This window comes from Coregonus lavaretus, assembly GCF_964263955.1.
Source record: "Coregonus lavaretus genome assembly, chromosome: 30".
Taxonomy (NCBI): Eukaryota; Metazoa; Chordata; class Actinopteri; order Salmoniformes; family Salmonidae; genus Coregonus; species Coregonus lavaretus.
Genome location: NC_140017.1, coordinates 25,509,045 through 25,528,983, shown reverse-complemented (window position 1 = coordinate 25,528,983; position 19,939 = coordinate 25,509,045). Strand labels below are relative to the sequence as shown.

Here is a 19,939-nt window from a genome sequence, read left to right as displayed (position 1 = left end):
AAGTAAATAACGGAAAAATGGTGCGTGCATATGTATTCACCCCCTTTGCTATGAAGCCCCAAAATAAGATCTGGTGCAACCAACCTTCAGAAGTCACATAATTAGTTAAATAAAGTCCACCTGTGTGCAATCTAAGTGTCACATGAGCTCAGTATATATACACCTGTTCTGAAAGGCCCCAGAGTCTGCAACACCACTAAGCAAGGGGCACCACCAAGCTAGCGGCACCATGAAGACCAAGGAGCTCTCCAAACAGTTCAGGGACAAAGTTGTGGAGTACAGATCAGGGTTGGGTTATAAAAAAATATCAGAAACTTTGAACATCCCACGGAGCACCATTAAATCCATTATTAAAAAATTGAAAGAATATGGCATCACAACAAACCTGCCAAGAGAGGGCCGCCCACCAAAACTCACGGACCAGGCAAGGAGGGCATTAATCAGAGAGGCAACAAAAACACCAAAGATAACCCTGAAGGAGCTGCAAAGCTCCACAGCGGAGATTGGAGTATCTGTTCATAGGACCACTTTAAGCCATACACTCCACAGAGCTGGGCTTTACGGAAGAGTGGCAAGAAAAAAGCCATTGCTTAAAGAAAAAAATAAGCAAACACGTTTGGTGTTTGCCAAAAGGCATGTGGGAGACTCCCCAAACATATGGGAGAAGGTACTCTGGTCAGATGAGACTAAAATTGAGCTTTTTGGCCATCAAGGAAAACGCTATGTCTGGCGCAAACCCAACACCTCTCATCACCCCGAGAACACCATCCCCACAGTGAAGCATGGTGGTGGCAGCATCATGCTGTGGGGATGTTTTTCAACAGCAGGGACTGGGAAACTGGTCAGAATTGAAGGAATGATGGATGGTGCTACAGGGAAATTCTTGAGGGAAACCTGTTTCAGTCTTCCAGATAATTGAGACTGGGACGGAGGTTCACCTTCCAGCATGACAATGACCCTAAGCATACTGCTAAAGCAACACTTGTGTTGTTTAAGGGGAAACATTTAAATGTCTTGGAATGGCCTAGTCAAAGCCCAGACCTCTATTCAACAGAATCTGTGGTATGACTTAAAGATTGCTGTACACCAGCGGAACCCATCCAACTTGAAGGAGCTGGAGCAGTTTTGCCTTGAAGAATGGGCAAAAATCCCAGTGGCTAGATGTGCCAAGCTTATAGAGACATACCCCAAGAGACTTGCAGCTGTAATTGCTGCAAAAGGTGACTCTACAAAGTATTGACTTTGGGGGGGTGAATAGTTTTGCACGCTCAAGTTTTCTGTTTTTTTGTCTTATTTCTTGTTTGTTTCACAATAAAAAATACTTTTGCAAGCCACTGTATATATGAAGAGATTGACTATGTAGACATTATTTTATTATTTCCATGTTACATTGTTCAAATGTTTGAGGGCTAGGCTCATCGAATAGGCTCATCGAATAGTTTGTTTGCATGTCTGATTTGCAAATGGTTCTTCATGTTTTGTTTGAAACATTTTACTGTTTTACTCTTTATGTCTGTATTAGGGTGGGTTATCATACAGATTGTTTTCATGTTTCAAACATAAGTTAATTGATTTTGTTAACACCACTTCTCCAAGGCGAGCTCTGAGTGACAGAGACAGACATAAAGGAAGGTAGGGTGATCTCTGACCAGCTAGCAGCCCACAATGCTGGGAATGCTTGGGTTTCGGAGAAAGTCATATTATCATAGACATGTATCAGGAGTTATCATATGAGATGTCTTCAACTCGCCTTACCTGGGGGTTCATGAAATGAATACTATATTGTGCTAAATGGAGAAGTGCGTATTGAGCAGCTAATATTGTACCGGTATTTACAATGGAACACAAGATAGAACAAAGCGCAACAGATCCAGTGGTTCTCACAGAGAAAGGTTGTAGAGAAGAACTTTAAGGGATCTAAGTGAATGTCTCATCATGACCCAAGCACCACCACCTCCTTGTTTTAACATCAACTATGATGAGTATCTTATCATATTCACAAGAAAACAAAGAAAATGCCTGACTTTTATCATTTAAAATCTTGTTTTTGAAGCAAAACTCTTTAAAAGCATTTTTGTACTCTCTAAATGGAAAGGTTTCTTTTCCACTCCTGACTGCGAGCTTGTGCACTGTGACTGTGTCAATAGATTGTCTTGTCGTCACTTTCAATAATATTTGCATAGCTTTGTCGTGAAAGGTTTACCTGTATATTCTTTTTATATTGTATCTATAAAAATATTACAGCAAATGTATATATAGAGTTGTTGATATCTCCCATCACACTGAGGTCTAGTGCGGCCTGTAACACAGCCTGGGGAGATATGTTGAGTTTTGGCATGATGAATTCAAACTGTACTTTATAAAATATGTGTAACAGAAACCCAAACAGACATGCCTATGTTTGTTTAGGCAATGCGAATTTCATATTGAGTTATGCGATGGAGTTATCAGAATGAGGTCTGTTCAAGCCTATAAAACCCATTTTTTTGTCTCCAGTTGTTGTTCAAGTGTTGTGTAATGTTGTTTTTGAATTGATTTTGTTTTTGTACAATAGCAGGCATCATGAGCTTGCTGCCTGTTGAGTTTATAATACCAGAGACAGAGGGCAGGGTGGTAATCTGACAACAGAAGAAAACAACACTCCAAAATGTTAATACTGTATGTTGTACTGCCACTTTCATGTAAACAATCAGTCCCCTCAGTACATCAGTGGAATAGGACAGTCTTGCCAGAACCTGTACAATACAACCCTCTGCTGTTGTCATCCTCCTACCCCGTCCCCTGTCTCTGGAGCCTCTTGGTTTTACTGGGTCAAACCCAGTGCACCTTTCTGCTCTCAGTGGTGTACAGTCTGAGTACTAACCCATTTACAAAATAAAACAAGGTTTTGGAACCTCATGCTGTTTACCATTGTTTTCATGGCAAATCATTGTTTTCTACAAAACAATTATATTATATTATTGTTCTGCCCTTTTCCTTCTGGAGTTTGTAGATGTAATATACAGTAGTGAGCACTAGATGGCATGAAATTACCATTTACAAATGTAGTATTTTTTGCAAGATTATATCAATGTCCTTCTTGATGATAAGGTAATATATCAATTAACTCATTGATTAAGGTTATTAAATGATTACCTTCTAGATTAGGTGAAGAGATAGGAGAATGTTAGATGGTAATAGAGTATAATAATGTGTTGGTGTTGATGGATTCCCTGAGTCCCTGAGTTAGTGACTCCTGTTGCTCCTCTGTCTAGACTAGAGTGACTAATAGAATTGTAATGAGCCAAAGTCAGATCCATATAACCCAGACAGACCTACCAGTATTTTTTACATCTGAATTTATACTAGTTAAGTAAGTGATGAATAATGGTTAATTGAACTAGCTGGTTTCAATTGCATCTGGATCTAAAGGCTCCTGACTTTTATTCACCCTGCCCAAAATCCAGGTCATGAGGACTGCTGCCCTGTAGATGTCTCTCTTTCCAGCCTTGATAGAACCGGGAACAGAGGACAATCATTCAAAGCTGTGACGTCGCCTGGGTGATGATTTGCCTACTTGCGGTGGGAATGAGTTTGGAGCAGGTTCTGTGAATTGCCTTGCCATGATGTTGCCTGAATGATAATGCAATCGGCTGAGTGAGGACGTAACAGGCCACTAAGGTAAGGGCAATGATAGAGCAAACTAGTTGTCTTTCTATGTTCTATATTGCAAGAATACTGCCGTTGCACAGGTGATTCGAATATACTTTCTGAAATAGCTATTCTTCACCCTGTTTGCAATTCATGGACAATGCTGAATTATTAATTTACATATTTACTAAATGGCAATCCCTTTGTGTTTGTTTTTGTATACATGGTCGCATATCCTAAAACGTTATTGAGCCTAAAGTTTTCCCGCAGTTACAGTAACATGGATATAAAAACTTGACTGCTTAGTATGCCCGCCATGCGATCAGACAGAGAGAGAGACGTGACTGAGCCGTGCTGTGCGGTGCGCCCAGGCTATGTGTTGCTCCTATGCAGTTGAACAATATGGCCATAGTGAATTATTTCATGTTTAGAGCGTTAGTGACTAAATCATTTTACATGTTGGTGTTTTGGGGTAGGAATTCGTTATTCCATCAGAGCGCAGTTTGCACCTGATGCGCTCTGTTGCGGAACTACCCAGGCTGAGTGTTAGCATTATCTATGAAGTGTATATGGATCAGTGGTCACTGAAGGTCAGAAAACATAACAAATAATCATGTAACTATTTATCGTAGCATTTATGTATATGAGCTTAGGCTATATAGGCTAAATTGGTTGAGGAGTGGCCACCACTACAAACATTAGAAAAGCGCTCCAGATGTGTGTGATTGTCAACGGTCTTTTTCACCTTTCTAAATCTAAACGGGATTTGCATTCGGTTCAAATGTAATCGTGGTTTGATAGCAGTAACTTATTAGATCTATTTATTCAGGAGTGTTCCCGCTGTAGCCTATCCATAATCTTTTACGCAATCCATATGCGCCCATATCAGCCAGCGGCTCAGCGCAGCGCAAGGAGAGTATAGACATTATAGTGCATGCATGCGTGTGTGACCTGTTGCAGTAATACAGTTAAAGTACGTGTGTACTAATACATTTACAGCACACGTGATAGTGTATGGCTCTGTCCACTTGCAGCCTATGACATATAGGCATATACAATACCTGACCAGTCTCAAACAGACCTCATGGGGCACTGCTGGATTTGGGGAGCCTATAATTCCCCTGTGTTTCCTTACAGTGTATTTACTTATACTGACACATTACTATACAATATCAACATTTCAGCTCAGTCCCTGACATTTGGTCAGCCAATGCTAAACTATTATTACTTTTCCCTCTGCAATTGTTGAACATGCAAGATATTGACATAAGACATCATTCTAATGTTTTTTGAAAAACCATGGCAATCAACCAGACCAATCTTATTCACTATTAATTGTACTGTCATTACCATGATCTGAGATTGAATATTTAATGTGGTTTCTCCTCTATCTCCCTCTAGACTTATAAACACACTGAAGGAAGGCAGGTGGGATAGAACACACCTCATGCGTGGGCTCAGAGAGGGTCCGAGGCCGTACGGATCATCTGACTAACATGGGTGTTCTCCAGCTCCACAACCCCACCCTCCCCGCCACGCTCCTGCAGAGGGCCAATCATATGCGTCTGTCGGGAACGCTGTGTGACGTCATCATCACAGTGGACGGCCAGGAGTTCCCGGCCCACCGCACCGTCCTGGCCTGCACCAGCAAGATGTTTGAGATCTTGTTCCATCGCAGCAGCCTGCACTACGCCCTCGACTTCCTCTCCCCCAAGACCTTCCAGCAGATCCTTGAGTACGCCTACACGGCCTCCCTGCAGGCCACGGACGAGGACCTGGACGACCTGCTGTACGCCGCTGAGATCCTGGAGATCGAGTACCTGGAGGAGCAGTGCCTCAAGGTCCTGGAGACCATCCAGTCAGAAGAGAAGCAGGACCACCTGAGTCTGAGTGGGAGGAACCACGGGTCTGGAGAGAGCGAACATGGCAGAGCAAGGCACTGGAGGAACATGCTAATCTCCAAGAAGCATTCCATGCAGGAGGGTGGTATCAACCCCACCGCCCTGCACCACCTGGCACTGTACCACATGACTGACAGGAGTCCCTCTGGGCCAGGGGGACTACCTATGGGGCTCCCTGTAGCCAGCCCCACACAAGATGGAGGGGTTAGTCTGGAGGGCCTGGGTCAGTCTCCACTGCAGTACAGCCTCAATGGAGCCCAGGACCCCTCCCTTCCTCTGGCTAAGAGGATAAAGACAGAGGACAATAACATGCAGGTGGATGAAGCCAATGGCTACGAAGGCCGGTCCTCCAGCGGAGGGGAGGGGGGATGTGAGTCGGACCAGCCCAGAGATGAGGGCTCGGGGACCCCCCAAAGAAGCAGTGTCATCACCTCAGCTAGAGAGCAGCACTCGGGCCAAGAGGAGGGGGGCATAGTGGGGAACAACTCTCCTCTGGACAGTTTCCCTGGTCTGGCTGAGAAACACATGGCCTCCCTCTACTCCTCTATGCCCTCCAACCACGTAGGGGAGGTGGGGCAGCCTATGCCCATGTCGGTGGCTCCTTCCCTGGCTATGTCCCTGGACCTGAGGGCCTACGGGGGACTGCTGCCCCAGGGCCTGCTCCACAGGGAGATCCTCAGCAGGCTGGGCCAGTTTGCAGCAGGGATGAGGAGGGAGGGCCAGAGTCAGAGTCAGAGCTGTAGGGACTGTGGTCTCCAGCTGCACGACAGAGAGGCCATGGAGCAACACAGGTAGAGTACAGAGTACAGCTGGCTGCATACACCACTCACTGTTATATCTCTAGGGGGTCTTTAGGTATTATGGATCTCTAGGTATCATTGAAGGAAGTCTTTTGTCAGAGAGTGCCGGCAAGTAAATGTAGTTGAATGTGGAATGAGTGAAACAGCATTTATTTTAGCAGAATGCAGATCATTATAATGCTGTGATAATTTAGTAAACGCTGTTAATCAAAGTAAAATGCAATTAGATTATGTCACCCCTTCACCAACAAAGTGTTCTGTCTGGTCGCTATACACTAGGAGGTCTGTGAGAGACAGACAGAGGGATGTGGCATATGTGTGTGTGTGTGTGGTGAGTCTGGAGTCTTCATGCTAAATGGTTAATTGTTTTGTTAGGATGTGAAGGAAGAGATAAATTGTAGTGCACAACTTCTAATTTAAAGGTTGGCGATTTATTTTAGTCTTCATTAACTTTCAACACATTAAAAGACTTCAAAGGAAAGAGCTGGGAGCAACCATATTAAATCTGTTAATTTGTTTTAAAAAGACACCTGCTCTTGTGCCTGAATATAGGGACTTCATAAGAGGAATGAAATAGGTCTTTGTTAGCCGCTTAGCAGACATGGTGTGGCATAATGAAGCTGTTTACAAAGTTGCTAAATTTTTCACAATTCTGTATGATTATTTTTTATTAGATGTGCCTCATACTTAAGACTGTCTCTGAGTGCATTTGGTATGCATTCCTTTGCATTAGTGAGGAGCGAGAGTAGCCTGCCTCTACAGGGATCTGCAGGCTTCTCAGCATGTGAAGGCAGAAGCCACTGGTTGACAGTTATGCTGCTGCCTCATGACTTGGTGGGTTTAAAGAGGTTGGTGGGTTTAGACCAGTGGTTGGTGGGTTTAGAGGTTGGTGGGTTTAGACTAGAGGTTGGTGGGTTTAGACTAGAGGTTGGTGAGTTTAGACTTGAGGTTGGTGAGTTTAGACTAGAGGTTGGTGGGTTTAGATTAGAGGTTGGTGGGTTTAGACTAGAGGTTGGTGGGTTTAGAGGTTGGTGGGTTTAGACTAGAGGTTGGTGGGTTTAGACTAGAGGTTGGTGAGTTTAGACTAGAGGTTGGTGAGTTTAGACTAGAGGTTGGTGGGTTTAGACTAGAGGTTGGTGGGTTTAGATTAGAGGTTGGTGGGTTTAGATTAGAGGTTGGTGGGTTTAGACTAGAGGTTGGTGGGTTTAGACTAGAGGTTGGTGAGTATAAAGAGGTTGGTGGGTTTAGATTAGAGGTTGGTGGGTATAGACTAGAGGTTGGTGGGTTTAGACTAGAGGTTGGTGAGTATAAAGAGGTTGGTGGGTTTCGACTAGAGGTTGGTGGGTTTAAAGAGGTTGGTGTGTTTAAAGCGGTTGGTGGGTTTAGACTAGAGGTTGGTGGGTTTAAAGAGGTTGGTGGGTTTAAAGAGGTTGGTGGGTTTATAACTTGTAAGATTATTGTAAACTCATGAGTCACATTTCCCATAACTCTGTTGATGACATGTACTACACCTGCTCAGCGCTAGCTTGTGAGCAGTGCTACTCATGACATTACAACAGCTACGGACAGGTCCTCAGGTCCCATAGCTAAATCAATCAACCAAGCCATCATCAGTGTCAGAGCACCAACCTCCACCCTTTCTCCTCCCATACAGATGGCGGACATTTCAGGCCTGTGCCACTTCAGTGTTTGATGACACAGAACATCCAGCAGGGTATTAGCTAGCCAATGATCAGTCATGGAGATAGGCAGAGGTTGGAAGGTTGGAGGAGTCAGTCCTTCTGGTGACTGCTGATGTTGTAATGAATCTAGTCCATGTCAGGAGACAGGTCACTGAGCATCATCCACCTCAGTCACATTGACATTTCTGAGTGGAGAGAACAGGGAGAGATACGTTTGTTAGGGCATAGCACACCTTTTCAGAACTTTAACTTCAGTGAATTATTTAAAGGAGAAAGCTTGGAATCATATGAGGTGTCTTTGGTTTTTAGTGGATCTCTTCTCTAGTTTTCTATTGAAAATCCTATTGTTTTCTATTCTATTTTGATGTAGCAGGTGTTCTTGATTTAATTGAAGAGAGTTTTGTTGACATACTATTTTATTGGTACTATATATGAGATAATCTGTTCTTTGACTGTGGTCTGTTTATAACTGTCTAGAGGACTGCTGTCTGACCATTGTGCTGCAGAGGGGAATATGAGGATAACAGTGCAGATGATGCCTCGCATGGCTGGACGTGTGTGATATGATATCATGGGGTTTGCTGCAGGCAGAGCGGCGAGTCAGTTTTTAAAAAATTTGTACTAGTTACGAGAGGAGTGTGTGTCTGGATTTCCATGTGTACGTGTGTATCTGTGTTTTTGTCTGTGTCTGTATGTGTACGTGTGTCTGTGTCTGTGTTTGTGTCTGTATGTGTACGCTTGTCTGTGTTTGTGTCTGTGTCTGTATGTGTACGTGTGTCTGTGTTTTTGTCTGTGTCTGTATGTGTACGTGTGTCTGTGTTTGTGTCTGTATGTGTACGTGTGTCTGTGTTTGTGTCTGTGTCTGTATGTGAATGTGTGACTGTGTTTGTGTCTGTGTCTATATGTGTACATGTGTCTGTGTTTTTGTCTGTGTCTGTATGTGTATGCGTGTCTGTGTTTGTGTCTGTGTCTGTATGTGTACGTGTGTCTGTGTTTGTGTCTTTGTCTGTATGTGTACGTGTGTCTGTGTTTGTGTCTGTATGTGTACGTGTGTCTGTGTTTTTGTCTGTGTCTGTATGTGTATGTGTGTCTGTGTTTGTGTCTGTGTCTGTATGTGTATGCGTGTCATGTCTGTGTTTGTGTCTGTGTCTGTATGTGTACGTGTGTCTGTGTTTGTGTCTGTATGTGTACGTGTGTCTGTGTTTGTGTCTGTGTCTGTATGTGAATGTGTGACTGTGTTTGTGTCTGTGTCTATATGTGTACATGTGTCTGTGTTTTTGTCTGTGTCTGTATGTGTATGCGTGTCTGTGTTTGTGTCTGTGTCTGTATGTGTACGTGTGTCTGTGTTTGTGTCTGTGTCTGTATGTGTACGTGTGTCTGTGTTTGTGTCTGTATGTGTACGTGTGTCTGTGTTTTTGTCTGTGTCTGTATGTGTATGTGTGTCTGTGTTTGTGTCTGTGTCTGTATGTGTATGCGTGTCATGTCTGTGTTTGTGTCTGTGTCTGTATGTGTACGTGTGTCTGTGTTTGTGTTTGTGTCTGTATGTGTACGCGTGTCTGTGTTTGTGTCTGTGTATGTATGTGTACATGTGTCTGTGTTTGTGTCTGTGTCTGTATGTGTATGTGTGTCTGTGTTTGTGTCTGTGTCTGTATGTATATGCGTGTCGTGTCTGTGTTTGTGTCTGTGTCTGAATGTGTACGTGTTTCTGTGTCTGTGTTTGTGTCTGTATGTGTACGCGTGTCTGTGTTTGTGTCTGTTATCTGTATGTGTACGTGTGTCTGTGTTTTTGTCTGTGTCTGTATGTGTACGTGTGTCTGTGTCTGTGTCTGTATGTGTACGTGCTTCTGTGTTTGTGTCTGTGTCTGTATGTGTACGTGCTTCTGTGTTTGTGTCTGTGTCTGTATGTCAAATCAAATCAAATCAAATCAAATTTTATTGGTCACATGCGCCGAATACAACAGGTGCAGACATTACAGTGAAATGCTTACTTACAGCCCTTAACCAACAGTGCATTTATTTTTTAACAAAAAAAGTAAAAATAAAACAACAACAAAAAAAGTGTTGAGAAAAAAAGAGCAGAAGTAAAATAAAATAACAGTAGGGAGGCTATATATACAGGGGGGTACCGGTGCAGAGTCAATGTGCGGGGGCACCGGCTAGTTGAGATAGTTGAAGTAATATGTACATGTGGGTAGAGTTAAAGTGACTATGCATAAATAATTAACAGAGTAGCAGCAGCGTAAAAAGGATGGGGTGGGGGGGGCAGTGCAAATAGTCCGGGTAGCCATGATTAGCTGTTCAGGAGTCTTATGGCTTGGGGGTAGAAGCTGTTGAGAAGTCTTTTGGACCTAGACTTGGCACTCCGGTACCGCTTGCCGTGCGGGAGCAGGGAGAACAGTCTATGACTATGGTGGCTGGAGTCTTTGACAATTTTGAGGGCCTTCCTCTGACACCGCCTGGTATAGAGGTCCTGGATGGCAGGAAGCTTGGCCCCAGTGATGTACTGGGCCGTACACACTACCCTCTGTAGTGCCTTGCGGTCGGAGGCCAAGCAGTTGCCATACCAGGCGGTGATGCAACCAGTCAGGATGCTCTCGATGGTGCAGCTGTAGAATTTTTTGAGGATCTGAGGACCCATGCCAAATCTTTTCAGTCTCCTGAGGGGGAATAGGCTTTGTCGTGCCCTCTTCATGACTGTCTTGGTGTGTTTGGACCATGATAGTTCGTTGGTGATGTGGACACCAAGGAACTTGAAGCTCTCAACCTGTTCCACTACAGCCCCGTCGATGAGAATGGGGGCGTGCTCAGTCCTCTTTTTTTTCCTGTAGTCCACAATCATCTCCTTTGTCTTGGTCACGTTGAGGGAGAGGTTGTTGTCCTGGCACCACACGGCCAGGTCTCTGACCTCCTCCCTATAGGCTGTCTCATCGTTGTCGGTGATCAGGCCTACCACTGTTGTGTCGTCGGCAAACTTAATGATGGTGTTGGAGTCGTGCCTGGCCATGCAGTCATGGGTGAACAGAGAGTACAGGAGGGGACTGAGCACGCACCCCTGAGGGGCCCCCGTGTTGAGGATCAGTGTGGCAGATGTGTTGTTACCTACCCTTAACACCTGGGGGCGGCCCGTCAGGAAGTCCAGGATCCAGTTGCAGAGGGAGGTGTTTAGTCCCAGGATCCTTAGCTTAGTGATGAGCTTAGAGGGCACTATGGTGTTGAATGCTGAGCTGTAGTCAATGAATAGCATTCTCACATAGGTGTTCCTCTTGTCCAGGTGGGAAAGGGCAGTTTGGAGTGCAATAGAGATTGCATCATCTGTGGATCTGTTGGGGCGGTATGCAAATTGGAGTGGGTTTAGGGTTTCTGGGATAATGCTGTTGATGTGAGCCATGACCAGCCTTTCAAAGCACTTCATGGCTACAGACGTCAGTGCTACGGGTCGGTAGTCATTTAGGCAGATTATCTTAGAGTCCTTGGGCACGGGGACTATGGTGGTCTGCTTGAAACATGTTGGTATTACAGACTCAGTCAGGGACATGTTGAAAATGTCAGTGAAGACACTTGCCAGTTGGTCAGCACATGCTCGGAGTACACGTCCTGGTAATCCGTCTGGCCCTGCGGCCTTGTGAATGTTGACCTGCTTAAAAGTCTTACTCACATCGGCTACGGAGAGCGTGATCACATAGTCATCCGGAACAGCTGGTGCTCTCATGCATGCTTCAGTGTTGCTTGCCTCGAAGCGAGCATAGAAGTGGTTTAGCTCGTCTGGTAGGCTTGTGTCACTGGGCAGCTCGCGGCTGTGCTTCCCTTTGTAGTCTGTAATAGTTTTCAAGCCCTGCCACATCCGACGAGCGTCAGAGCCAGTGTAGTACGATTCAATCTTAGCCCTGTATTGACTCTTTGCCTGTTTGATGGTTCGTCGGAGGGCATAGCGGGATTTCTTATAAGCGGCCGGGTTAGAGTCCCGTTCCTTGAAAGCGGCAGCTCTACCCTTTAGCTCAGTGCGGATGTTTCCTGTAATCCATGGCTTCTGGTTGGGGTATGTACGTACGGTCACTGTGGGGACGACATCATCGATGCACTTATTGATGAAGCCAGTGACTGATGTGGTGTACTCCTCAATGCTGTCTGAAGAATCCCGGAACATGTTCCAGTCTGTGCTAGCAAAACAGTCCTGTAGCTTAGCATCTGCGTCATCTGACCACTTTTTTATTAACCGAGTCACTGGTGCTTCCTGCTTTAGTTTTTGCTTATAAGCAGGAATCAGGAGGATAGAGTTATGGTCAGATTTGCCAAATGGAGGGCGAGGGAGAGCTTTGTATGCGTCTCTGTGTGTGGAGTAAAGGTGGTCTAGAGTTTTTTTTCCTCTGGTTGCACATTTAACATGCTGGTAGAAATTAGGTAGAACGGATTTAAGTTTCCCTGCATTAAAGTCCCCGGCCACTAGTGTACGTGTGTCTGTGTTTTTGTCTGTGTCTGTATGTGTACGTGTGTCTGTGTTTGTGTCTGTATGTGTACGTGTGTCTGTGTTTGTGTCTGTGTCTGTATGTGTACGTGTGTCTGTGTTTGTGTCTGTATGTGTACGTGTGTCTGTGTTTTTGTCTGTGTCTGTATGTGTACGTGTGTCTGTGTTTGTGTATGTATGTGTACGCGTGTCTGTGTTTGTGTCTGTGTCTGTATGTGTATGCGTGTCTATGTCTGTGTCTGTATGTGTATGTGTTTCTGTGTTTGTGTCTGTATGTGTACGTGTGTCTGTGTTTGTGTCTGTATGTGTACGTGCTTCTGTGTTTGTGTCTGTATGTGTACGAGTGTCTGTGTTTGTGTCTGTATGTGTATGTGTACGCGTGTCTGTGTTTGTGTCTGTGTCTGTATGTGTACGCGTGTCTGTGTTTGTGTCTGTGTCTGTATGTGTACGCGTGTCTGTGTTTGTGTCTGTGTCTGTATGTGTATGCATGTCTGTGTTTGTGTCTGTATGTGTATGCGTGTCTGTGTTTGTGTCTGTGTCTGTATGTGTACGCGTGTCTGTGTTTGTGTCTGTGTCTGTATGTGTACGCGTGTCTGTGTTTGTGTCTGTGTCTTTATGTGTACGTGTGTCTGTGTTTTTGTCTGTATCTGTATGTGTACGTGTGTCTGTGTTTTTGTCTGTATCTGTATGTGTACGTGTGTCTGTGTTTTTGTCTGTATCTGTATGTGTACGTGTGTCTGTGTTTAAGTCTGTATCTGTATGTGTACGTGTGTCTGTGTTTGTGTCTGTGTCTGTATGTGTACGTGCTTCTGTGTTTGTGTCTGTATGTGTACGTGTGTTTGTGTCTGTGTCTGTATGTGTATGCGTGTCTGTGTTTGTGTCTGTGTCTGTATGTGTACGTGTGTCTGTGTTTGTGTCTGTGTCTGTATGTGTACATGTGTCTGTGTTTTTGTCTGTGTCTGTATGTGTATGCGTGTCTGTGTTTGTGTCTGTGTCTGTATGTGTATGTGTGTCTGTGTTTGTGTCTGTGTCTGTATGTGTACATGTGTCTGTGTTTGTGTCTGTGTCTGTATGTGTACGTGTGTCTGTGTTTGTGTCTGTATGTGTACGTGTGTCTGTTTTTTTGTCTGTATGTGTATGTGTGTTTGTGTCTGTGTCTGTATGTGTATGCGTGTCGTGTCTGTGTTTGTGTCTGTGTCTGTATGTGTACGTGTGTCTGGGTTTGTGTTTGTGTCTGTATGTGTACGCGTGTCTGTGTTTGTGTCTGTGTATGTATGTGTACATGTTTCTGTGTTTGTGTCTGTGTCTGTATGTGTACGTGTGTATGTGTTTTTGTCTTTGTCTGTATGTGTATGTGTGTCTGTGTTTGTGTCTGTGTCTGTATGTGTATGCGTGTCGTGTCTGTGTTTGTGTCTGTGTCTGTATGTGTACATGTGTCTGTGTTTGTGTTTGTGTCTGTATGTGTACGCGTGTCTGTGTTTGTGTCTGTGTCTGTATGTGTACGCGTGTCTGTGTTTGTGTCTGTTATCTGTATGTGTACGTGTGTCTGTGTTTTTGTCTGTGTCTGTATGTGTACGTGTGTCTGTGCCTGTGTCTGTATGTGTACGTGCTTCTGTGTTTGTGTCTGTTTCTGTATGTGTACGTGCTTCTGTGTTTTTGTCTGTGTCTGTATGTGTACGTGTGTCTGTGTTTGTGTCTGTATGTGTACGTGTGTCTGTGTTTTTGTCTGTGTCTGTATGTGTACGTGTGTCTGTGTTTGTGTATGTATGTGTACGTGTATCTGTGTTTGTGTCTGTGTCTGTATGTGTACGCATGTCTGTGTCTGTATGTGTATGTGTTTCTGTGTTTTTGTCTGTATGTGTACGTGTGTCTGTGTTTGTGTCTGTGTCTGTATGTGTATTTGCTTCTGTGTTTGTGTCTGTATGTGTACGTGTGTCTGTGTTTGTGTATGTATGTGTACGTGTGTCTGTGTTTGTGTCTGTGTCTGTATGTGTACGCGTGTCTGTGTCTGTGTCTGTATGTGTATGTGTGTCTGTGTTTTTGTCTTTGTCTGTATGTGTATGTGTGTCTGTGTTTGTGTCTGTGTCTGTATGTGTATGCGTGTCGTGTCTGTGTTTGTGTCTGTGTCTGTATGTGTACATGTGTCTGTGTTTGTGTTTGTGTCTGTATGTGTACATGTGTCTGTGTTTGTGTTTGTGTCTGTATGTGTACGCGTGTCTGTGTTTGTGTCTGTGTCTGTATGTGTACGCGTGTCTGTGTTTTTGTCTGTATCTGTATGTGTACGTGTGTCTGTGTTTGTGTCTGTGTCTGTATGTGTACTTGTGTCTGTGTTTGTGTCTGTATGTGTACGCGTGTCTGTGTTTGTGTCTGTGTCTGTATGTGTACGTGTGTCTGTGTTTGTGTCTGTATGTGTACGTGTGTCTGTGTTTTTGTCTTTGTCTGTATGTGTATGTGTGTCTGTGTTTGTGTCTGTGTCTGTATGTGTACATGTGTCTGTGTTTGTGTTTGTGTCTGTATGTGTACGCGTGTCTGTGTTTGTGTCTGTGTCTGTATGTGTACGCGTGTCTGTGTTTGTGTCTGTTATCTGTATGTGTACGTGTGTCTGTGTTTTTGTCTGTGTCTGTATGTGTACGTGTTTCTGTGCCTGTGTCTGTATGTGTACATGCTTCTGTGTTTGTGTCTGTGTCTGTATGTGTACGTGCTTCTGTGTTTGTGTCTGTGTCTGTATGTGTACGTGTGTCTGTGTTTTTGTCTGTGTCTGTATGTGTACGTGTGTCTGTGTTTGTGTCTGTATGTGTACGTGTGTCTGTGTTTTTGTCTGTGTCTGTATGTGTACGTGTGTCTGTGTTTGTGTATGTATGTGTACGTGTGTCTGTGTTTGTGTCTGTGTCTGTATGTGTATGCATGTCTGTGTCTGTGTCTGTATGTGTATCTGTGTTTTTGTCTGTATCTGTATGTGTACGTGTGTCTGTGTTTGTGTCTGTGTCTGTATGTGTACGTGCTTCTGTGTTTGTGTCTGTATGTGTACGTGTGTCTGTGTTTGTGTATGTATGTGTACGTGTGTCTGTGTTTGTGTCTGTGTCTGTATGTGTACGCGTGTCTGTGTCTGTATGTGTATATGTTTCTTAGTTTTTGTCTGTATCTGTATGTGTACGTGTGTCTGTGTTTGTGTCTGTGTCTGTATGTGTACGTGTTTCTGTGTCTGTATGTGTATGTGTGTCTGTGTTTGTGTCTGTGTCTGTATGTGTACGCGTGTCTGTGTTTGTGTCTGTGTCTCTATGTGTACGCGTGTCTGTGTTTGTGTCTGTGTCTGTATGTGTACGCGTGTCTGTGTTTGTGTCTGTGTCTGTATGTGTACGCATGTCTGTGTTTGTGTCTGTGTCTGTATGTGTACGCGTGTCTGTGTTTGTGTCTGTGTCTGTATGTGTACGCGTGTCTGTGTTTGTGTCTGTGTCTGTATGTGTACGTGTGTCTGTGTTTTTGTCTGTGTCTGTATGTGTACGTTGGTGTCAGCACGTTTATTTCTATTGTGCTTTCTAAAATTATCCCTGATATTTCTATTGTCTGTTCTCCTTTTGCATTCGTACAGTGTGATACTGTGTGACTCACGACTCTGAGAGACCTATCTACTCTAATGATGCAGCAGTACATTGAGAGGGTTGCTTTCATGATGGAATGAAACGCTGTTCTGTACAAGGACAATGATGCTGTTGCCTTTAGAAAACCCTTCAGAAAACGGCACAACAATATTTTAGAGCGCAATGTCTGCTATTTTTGAGACCTCAGTCGTTGGCTCATCCCCGTCCTTTTGTCTGTCCCAACAGGAAGCTGCACAGTGAAGGAGAGAAGGGACACGGCTGTGAGTTCTGTGGCAAACGCTTCACAGATAGTGTACGGCTCAGGATGCACATGCTCTCTCACTCAGGTAACACTGCCATACGATGATAATAACAGAGTCAATTCCATTCAGAATACCCCTGATAGGGCTGTACTGTTTTCACATGTACCTGTTCATTATGTCACACGTATATATGTGTTAAAGGATCCCTAGGAAAGAGGCTTCCCCTTCTTGTCTTTCTCCTGTCTGTCTCCTGTCTGTGACTGTCTGTCTCCTGTCTGTCTCCTGTCTGTGACTGTCTGTCTCCTGTCTGTCTGTCTCCTGTCTGTCTCCTGTCTGTCTCCTGTCTGTGACTGTCTGTCTCCTGTCTGTGACTGTCTCTGCATGTGTCAGATCTTCAGGGTCTCTGTCTTCTCTTTGTCTTCTCTCTGTTGTATCTGTGTGTGTGTGTGTGTGTGTGTGTGTTTTCGGAGAGTATGTCTGGCTCCTCGCCAGCTCTGTCCCTCTGAGTGATGACATCATCAGCTGCCGGCAGGCCTGGGTGTTCTGCCAGTGCTCCGAAGCGTGTGTGATGGCTCGCTCGCAGATGTGTGTCCAGGAACACACTGTACCCAAATGCCGACTTAATCAGTCCTGACTGCTCTCCCAGCCACTTTATCCAAAATAGAGCAGGAGAAGGGGAGGAGAGTAGGCGAGAGAGGGCCTAAAAATGAAACTAAAATATAAACAGAAGCCGCACTGTTAGGAATAATAGACACAACGCTGCTATACCTCCCTGGCTTTCCTCTCCTCTGATCCCTGTAAAAGTGATAGGAGATGACAGACGGCTGACAGATGAGAGGTTCCCTTTCTCCAAACTGTGTTCATAAACTACCTGACCTCCTCACAGTAGACACATTTTAAATCCAGGTGTAGACGCAATGATGAGCTTAGAATTCCATGTTTGGAACTCTGTGATCTGAACAATAGCTGCATCAGGTCTAGACGTACAGTAAGTATTCTGCTAGTAGGCTAATGGATACTATCCTTTACTCATCCTGTCTGCATCGGTATGACCTGATGAGACATAATGGATATAGTGTGTGTAATATAGGCCTGTTACACATCATTTAGATACTTTGATCTTTCATTACAAAATAGATTTCTGAAACCTTCTTTCATCTGATTTGTATTTATACACAAAATATATAGCCTCTGTATTGCACAAAAAGGGAGAGTTTGATCTGATGTCATTGTGTGTTGCCGTATAGCCCATAGCAGCCTTTAGATCCTCTGTCGGTTGCTAAGGCGCCAGTGCTCCACAGCTCTAATGGGCTGATTTGGTATTCAGCTCGATGCTGGCTCGTATTTTGGTATGCCAGACAAAGTGTTTTGATGGAGGACTATTGCAGCCGTGTCTGGAGACAGTTTGATGGTTTATGGATGAGAGCACTCTCCATGCCTTTGACGGCACAAGACAATGCACTATGTTCTCTTCCTCCCTAATCATGCACAGTTTCCCAACATAATACATTGGGCACACTGTCACAGAACATAACAGACTGGACACACTGTCACAGAACATAACACACTGGACACACTGTCACAGAACATAACACACTGGACACACTGGACACACTGTCACAGAACATAACACACTGCACACACTGTCACAGAACATAACACGCTGGGCACACTGTCACAGAACATAACACACTGGACACTGTCACAAAACATAAACACTGGACACACTGTCACAGAACATAACACGCTGGGCACACTGTCACAGAACATAACACACTGGACACTGTCACAAAACATAACACACTGGACACACTGTCACAGAACATAACACACTGGACACACTGTCAAACAACATAACACACTGGACACACTGTCACAAAACATAACACACTGGGTACACTGTCACAGAACATAACACACTGGACACATTGTCACAGAACATAACACACTGGACACACTGTCACAGAACATAACACACTGGACACGCTGTCACAAAACAGAACACACTGGACACACTGTCACAGAACATAACACACTGGGCACACTGTCACAAAACATAACACACTGGACACACTGTCACAGAACATAACACACTGGGCACACTGTCACAGAACATAAAATACTGGACACACTGTCACAGAACATAACACACTGGACACACTGTCACAGAACATAACACACTGGACACACTGTCACAGAACAAAACACACTCGACACACCGACACAGAACATAACACACTGGACACACTGTCACAAAACATAACACACTGGGCACACTGTCACAGAACATAACACACTGGGCACACTGTCACAAAACATAACACACTGGACACACTGTCACAGAACATAACACACTGGGCACACTGTCACAGAACATAAAATACTGGACACACTGTCACAGAACATAACACACTGGACACACTGTCACAGAACATAACACACTGGACACACTGTCACAGAACAAAACACACTCGACACACTGTCACAGAACATAACACACTGGACACACTGTCACAAAACATAACACACTGGGCACACTGTCACAGAACATAACATACTGGGCACACTGTCACAGAACATAACACACAGGGCACACTGTCACAGAACATACCACACTGGACACTCTGTCACAAAACATAACACACTGGGCACACTGTCACAGAGCATAACACACTGGACACACTGTCACAGAATATAACATACTGGGCACACTGTCACAGAACATAACACACTGGGCACACTGTCACAGAACATAACACACTGGGCACACTGTCACAAAACATAACACACTGGACACACTGTCACAGAACATAACACACTGGACACACTGTCACAGAACATAACACACTGCACACACTGTCACAGAACATAACACGCTGGGCACACTATCACAGAACATAACACACTGGACACTGTCACAAAACATAAACACCGGACACACTGTCACAGAAAATAACACGCTGGGCACACTGTCACAGAACATAACACACTGGACACACTGTCACAAAACATAACACACTGGACACACTGTCACAGAACATAACACACTGGGCAAACTGTCCCAAAACATAACACACTGGACACACTGTCACAGAACATAACACACTGGGCACACTGTCACAGAACATAAAATACTGGACACACTGTCACAGAACATAACACACTGGACACACTGTCACAGAACATAACACACTGGACACACTGTCACAGAACAAAACACACTGGACACACTGTCACAGAACATAACATACTGGGCACACTGTCACAGAACATAACACACTGGGCACACTGTCACAGAACATAACACACTGGGCACACTGTCACAAAACATAACACACTGGACACACTGTCACAGAACATAACACACTGGAACACACTGTCACAGAACATAACACACTGCACACACTGTCACAGAACATAACACGCTGGGAACACTATCACAGAACATAACACACTGGACACTGTCAAAAAACATAAACACCGGACACACTGTCACAGAACATAACACGCTGGGCACACTGTCACAGAACATAACACACTGGACACTGTCACAAAACATAACACACTGGACACACTGTCACAGAACATAACACACTGGGCACACTGTCACAGAACATAACACA

The 19,939-nt window shown here is 44.4% G+C and overlaps 1 protein-coding gene across 2 annotated transcripts in view; it reads left to right on the top strand.

The window, feature by feature from the left end:
- The first annotated feature begins 3,545 nt into the window (after positions 1-3,545).
- The window catches only part of LOC311105485 (zinc finger and BTB domain-containing protein 16-A-like), a 40,828-nt gene continuing 24,434 nt past the window's right edge, over positions 3,546-19,939 (top strand). Inside the window, exons 1-3 of one of the 2 annotated variants that reach the window (XM_084147653.1) lie at positions 3,546-3,660; positions 5,032-6,322; positions 16,300-16,400. In XM_084147653.1, coding sequence (XP_084003779.1) covers positions 5,127-6,322; positions 16,300-16,400 — 1,297 coding nt within the window. In that variant the 5' untranslated portion in view covers positions 3,546-3,660; positions 5,032-5,126. The remainder of the gene's footprint in view (positions 3,661-5,031; positions 6,323-16,299; positions 16,401-19,939) is intronic. The other variant, XM_084147652.1, reaches the window with a different exon arrangement.